The sequence below is a fragment of the Atta colombica genome, unplaced genomic scaffold (genome assembly GCF_001594045.1).
Source record: "Atta colombica isolate Treedump-2 unplaced genomic scaffold, Acol1.0 scaffold235, whole genome shotgun sequence".
NCBI lineage: Eukaryota > Metazoa > Arthropoda > Insecta > Hymenoptera > Formicidae > Atta > Atta colombica.
The window spans coordinates 141,374-147,535 of NW_017259333.1; the positions used below are offsets into that span (position 1 = coordinate 141,374).

Below are 6,162 nucleotides of genomic sequence, written 5' to 3' on the forward strand. Positions count from 1 at the left end.
CCCACCTTTCCTCTGCTTATGGGCGCATGATTTCCATGCGAAACAACTTGGTAAGACGGGGTAAGACAGGGGAATCGCTTTGCATGGAAAGTCGTGTGCCTCTAAGCAGGTGGGGAGGTAGGATGAAAGTTGTTTCGCATAAAGTGTTATGTAAGCAAGGAAGGATATAGAATAGTTTTTAATATTATATATAGCAGAAATAAAACGTTATTTTTCAAATTTTTTTTAGTAATAACTTTTTAACGAGCGACAGTTAAAACTTATTAAAAGTCACTCAGGGTCATGACTTTGATAATAAATATGTCAAGATCATTGAAAGAGGGTTCCTTAATACCTGGAGTATTATCAATAAATAAGTGTTAAACAATAAATAAATTGTTAAACAATAAATGTGTTTCAAGTTTTTCAAATATTTTTATTAAAACTTTGTAGTTTTAATGACATTGTTTATTCATTAGCAATCGTTACTTCCACCTCTACACCAGGCTCGATAGAAATGCTTGTGATTTGTTTCACAATCTCTGATGGCGAATATAAATCGATCACTCTCTTGTGAATTCGCATCTGGAATCGATCCCAGGTCTTCGAACCCTCACCACATGGCGTTTTGCGAGTTGTTATTCTTAGAACTTTGGTTGGCATACGGACAGGTCCTTTGACCTTCAATTTTTGCTTTTTAGCTCCATTGATTAATTCCGCACACACTAAAACAAAATTGAGTTAGTCATTGCATGAGACTTAAAAAATTGTACATTAATATGAATTTTTGGGAAAAGGGTACTATAAAAAGGCCTGTTTGTGCTATGCTCACAGAAAATAAGATCGATATCATTTTTTATTCGCCGGTATTCATAATCTGATCTTATATTTAAGAGTCTTAAGTAGTCTTTTAAGAAGTTACACTCAAATTGAGTAAAGTTAAAGCTAAGTTAAAAGTTAAATTAAAAAGTTAATTAATTTTAACTTCATTTAGACTTACATTTTAGACTCTTAACTTTTTAACTTTACATAGTTATAGTTTACCGGTAACTATGAACTTTTGATTTTTTAAAAGATACCATCAGGATTGAATAGTTGGCATTATACGGATCCCTACTCGGATTATATGCTTATACATTCGTATCAGTCGAACATTTTTTAATTTTAAATAATTTTAAATATTTTTTTATTTATGTTTAAACAAAGAATAAAAAGATCTGTCATTGTGACTTAAAATCACGATTTCCTCGAAGAATACGCAGAAGTGCAAATTATCGTTTCAGAGATTATTTTTTGATGTCCCTGAAACACGCAAAAACTGATCAAAATCCGTGAAATACATATGTGAGTCTCTCCTTGTTAGTTAAAAAAGTTAATTTTTTAACTTAGTTTTTTGATTTAGTTAAAAAAAAGTTAAAATCATGAAATAAAACAAATTTAACTTTTAACTTTTTAATTACTTTTTTATTTACTTTAACTTAATTTTTAATTCAATTAATGTCATGTCTATGGATTAACTTTTATCTTGACTGACAAGGGGAACACCAAGTAACGGTGTCGGGTCTCGGTAATTTTTTGAGGCTGGTAAAATAATTTCAAAAAATTAGAAAAATAAAGTAATTTGATATAAAAGTATTAGTCATTAAGTTGAAAATGCTTTGTTTAATTTAAATTTTCATTTTGATACTACATATTGATATAATAACTCGACGATCGACAACGTTTAAGACAGGAATGTCAAATCAAGGACGATTTACGACGGAAAGCGCACTTGCACACAGTTCAATTGCACGCACCACATTCACATTGGCCTGTTCCTAGTAATTTTTCACTACTGCACTACTTCATTTCAATGTGATTACATTATTTTTAATTAATCAATTAGTGATATAAGTAATTGATATATACCCGTTTACGACATCCCGATCAACACCCGATCATCAGTCCGCGATCTAACGCGACAAGTAGCCACACACTTAAGCATGAGTCGTCTATATGTCAGACACATTTTGTTATGATTAAATTATATGTTTAGATTTAGTCAATAGTTATTCTATCAGCGATTCTTAGGAATATCAGAAAAATATTATTTTATACATATACAGTCTATTTGTACATAAAACTATAAAGACAATAAATAGCCAAAATTATCAATAAATTATCATTTTACCGTAAGTAAAATTGAATTTGACGATATTTTTATATCTTTATTCCGAATTGAAGAAGTATTTTAATAAAATTTACCAGCATGGAAAACGATAGAAATGTTCGTGAATGATGAAATCGTATGCTAATAGAGTGGAAAATGCGATTACTGATGCTGGGCAAGACAAAACTTTGTCTTTGTCGCTTACTGAACATTCGATTGCCACGCGGTCTACTTGCTGTGTTCAAAATTATCATCCAAGATTCAGAATCATCCATCTAGGTTAAAGATAATTTTATTTTTAACATTCGATGAAATAAAATGAAATTTATAAAAATATTGATATTTTCTTATACAGGACGTTTTTCAAATTATTACAATGATTATATAAAAAATCGATTTCTTCGAAATTATGAGCTAATGACCGGATACGTATCGCTTTTTTTTCGCTTAAGAACAATCTAAAAAGAGCATCAAAATCCCCGACACCGTCACCTGGTGTTCTCCTTGTAAATTTTTAAAACTGTTAATTTAATTAAAAAAAAAGTTAACTTACCCAATCCTGGTTACACCTCTTTGAAACTTTGAAAAAAATCGAAATTTTTTTTCGTTTAAATAATAATTTATACAAGTAAAAATATAACCCCACTAATTGGAATAGAAAATTCGAAGTATTTCTGACAAAGTTATAACTGATTCTTTGAAGAATCGCGTGTTCCCTCATGATCGCTCCTTTCATCAAATATAAATAGACAATAGCAAATAGGTTTTTGTAGGTAACTAAATATCAGTAAAAATTTCGACCGTTATACAGGGTTCAGCATAACGATCCGCATGACTTTTTGGACATTCTGGTAGTTTAAAAAAAAAGTTAAAGATTGAATATTTATCTATTTCATATAGGCTACAACATGCAATAAAAAATATAAAAACATTTTTTTTATAAAAAATCAAAGTTATCTTAAATTTTTTAAATGGCATCATACAATTTTTTTTCATAATATTGTAGAGATTTTCAAGATGAATTCGAATCATTACTGAAATGTCACCTTTATTGATGTTGCATTCATGATATTTTAAAATTGATATTTCAAATTACAAAAGAAAAAATAGTTCAAATAGTTCGGCTGTCCAAAAAATTTAGTTAGTTAGTAATCTGAAAATGATATATTTTTTAATATGTACAAATGGCTGTAAATTGAAAATATATTGTATTTATATTTTAAACATGCATTTTATTATTGCTATTGTGTTAAAAAAACTTATATATAAAACTTATATATAAAACTTATAATTTATTGGGAAAATGTTCTTTATAACATAACAACATAATATAGGATATTACAGATAACATTTAACACAATGCCAAAAATCATCATGTTTATTATATATATATATAACTATTATCGTATACATAAAGACTATGTTGTTTTAGAATTAAAAATCTTGTTTTAATAATTCACGAAATATTTTCGTACAAACGAGAATTAGTTGAAAATAAAGAAAAAAATAAAAATTTTTTTAGTTACAAAAATGTATTCTATACATACGATAAGTCATTTGTGACTCAGGGGTAAACTTTGATCTTATTCTAGTTAACCTCGCAAAAACAATAGAATAGTAAGTCTTAAGGAATTAAAAATCATAGTCGATTATTCTTCTCACACTTTCGACTGTAATTGATCAATTACTTGTAGCTTAAGCTTACTATTGTGTTTGCGAAATAAAGGATATGCACAAATTGAGACCTATGTACAAAACTACTTGTTCTCTAGATATTAAACTTTTTTTTAGAATACAAAAGAGATTGATATTTGACCAGATGCTTTCCATATTTCAAAGAAAAGAAATACGCAGGACACGCATAATCCAAAAATGTGTATTAAGGATTAATATCAAACATAATGTATCACATTGTCTATCTCTGATACATCTAGCGTAGCAACCTTTATAAATAATTGTAACATCACATGTTTTCTTGATTTTGAATTCTTTTTTTGTTTCCTTCAGGTGATCTAACTTTTAACTAGCGTAATCAGATTATTTACATAAAAAATAAAATCAATTTTACTTTTTGTAAGTAGAGACAGGTCTTTTCATAACTCTTTTTTAATAATTTGGCAAAACATATAATATTTTTAATCTATTTACCTTTCTCAAGAGAACGAACATTGCGTGATGTAAGTGTGATCCTAATTCGATGAATAGGAGTGACTTCTTGTCCTGGCTTCTCAGGATTGTCAACTTTAGTAGTTGCCTGAAAATTAAAAATAATTATTCTACAAACACATACAATATACAAAATGATAATTATATAGTTTAGCACATCTTATCTAAAAAAATCAATAAAATTAAGCTTATTCAACATTTTTATAAAATGAAAGAATCTAGCAGAAATAAGTGTAGCTCTAGCCCACGAATCAAAATATTAAATATTAAATGTTATGTAATTTTACAATAAGTTGGAAATGTCTTAACAAGTTTTAACTTAAATAGACAACTATGATTTTTCGCATCTACTAATTGTTGTAGTGCGAGTTATTTAGTACTAATAAGAAGGAATAAAGTCGATTTTGTCAGTAAAGTTAAGAAAATCAGAAGTCTCTGTCTGTTTCCACCAACGTAGATTAATTTTAGTCTTGATTCAACTTACTCATTCAACTTATCCTTTTCTAGTTCTAAAGATTAGAAAAAGACAAAGAATAAGTTAAAATGAGATTGAAGTTAATCTATATTGGTGAAAATAGACATTAGTCATATAAGTTGGATGTTAGTCAATTTCATCAATTCACTGATAAGACTTAAGACTATTGAGATTAGGAAATCTGTCACAGGTGAAACATCGTCTAGAATTGTACTGTTACACATAGGTTTTCATGCGAAGTGACTTCTACCCCACTTCCTCTCATGCGAAGACACACGATTTTTATACAGGTAGATCTTACTTTGCGTAGAAAGTCGCACATCTCTTTAGCAGGAGTGATTTTTGTTTTGCATGGAAAGTCAAAACCTAAATAACAGTACAATTATAGACCTCGTTTTGTCTTTGTAACAAAATTTCTTAACCTCTATAATCATCAACTAGTAACGCTTAATATCTCAATTCGTGGGACAGAGAGATGCTTATTTCCGTCAGATTCTTTTATGCAAAAACGCGTCGAAGTCTAATTTTATTGATTTTTTAAGTAATTACGCTAAACTGTATAATATTATCTTCTTCAGATTTTGAGTGTATTCTATTTTGCATCGAAGATGCATAACCTAAATCAGTACTCAATGTGATACAAATCATATATCATCTAGCTATATTTTTATAATTGTAAATTAATGTTACCTGAATCACTTACCATGATTGAATTCTCGTACTGATCGAGATAACCAATTTACAAAATAAAACTGACCAGCGCTGAATCAGTACATGAACATATTCCACGTGCAAAGCACAAAAGAAAATGGAAGATACGACTTCCGGCAAGATTGCTAGATTTCTGAAACACACATCCGCCAACTATTCGCGCTCGAGGCGCCAACGCCAGTCTAGAGATCTTAATGGCTTCTGCACATTAGATGTGGTAGTCAATAAGCTTACAGTGTACAAGCTCCTAATTCATTGGTTACTGTGTCTCATTTTGCTGCGCGTTTCCGCGTCCAGTGTGCAGAGTATATCCACACAACTTGCATAGCTGCATAAATGTATGCATAAAGAAAATTATCCAATCACATTTCTCCTATAAAGACGCAAGTAAAATGTGATTGGATATGTGCCGTTCCATATACGCGGAATCGGAACGATGGAACGGATTTCTTACTAGAAATCAATTCACTAGCATTCTGTTCTGTAAGAAGTTCTCTACTGTACCATCGATATCATAGAAATCATAGCTGAAACGGTATAGAGACGATATGGAATATCATGTCGATTGCAGGTTATATTGATTCGATTATTGTTGATTATGATTGAGAATTTGACAACTTCGAAGAAGAAAATTAATATTAATTTTTATTTTTCAATACGACATATTCTTGTTTTATATATA

At 29.5% G+C, this 6,162-nt stretch overlaps 1 protein-coding gene across 1 annotated transcript; it reads right to left on the bottom strand.

The window, feature by feature from the left end:
- Positions 1 to 390: 390 nt before the first annotated feature.
- LOC108688540 (40S ribosomal protein S20) lies at positions 391 to 5,616 on the bottom strand. Its single transcript, XM_018194840.1, has 3 exons — positions 5,473 to 5,616; positions 4,277 to 4,382; positions 391 to 704 (listed from the first exon to the last, which is right to left on the bottom strand). Exons 1-3 carry the CDS (start codon positions 5,473 to 5,475, stop codon positions 448 to 450), a joined length of 366 nt encoding a protein of 121 aa, XP_018050329.1. The 5' UTR covers positions 5,476 to 5,616; the 3' UTR covers positions 391 to 447.
- Positions 5,617 to 6,162: the final 546 nt, after the last annotated feature.

Coding starts and splice junctions, on each gene's coding strand:
- LOC108688540 (XM_018194840.1), bottom strand. Junction 705..4,276: donor TGTTCGTTCTCTTGAGAAAG/GTAAATAGATTA, acceptor ATTTTGTTTTAG/TGTGTGCGGAATTAATCAAT.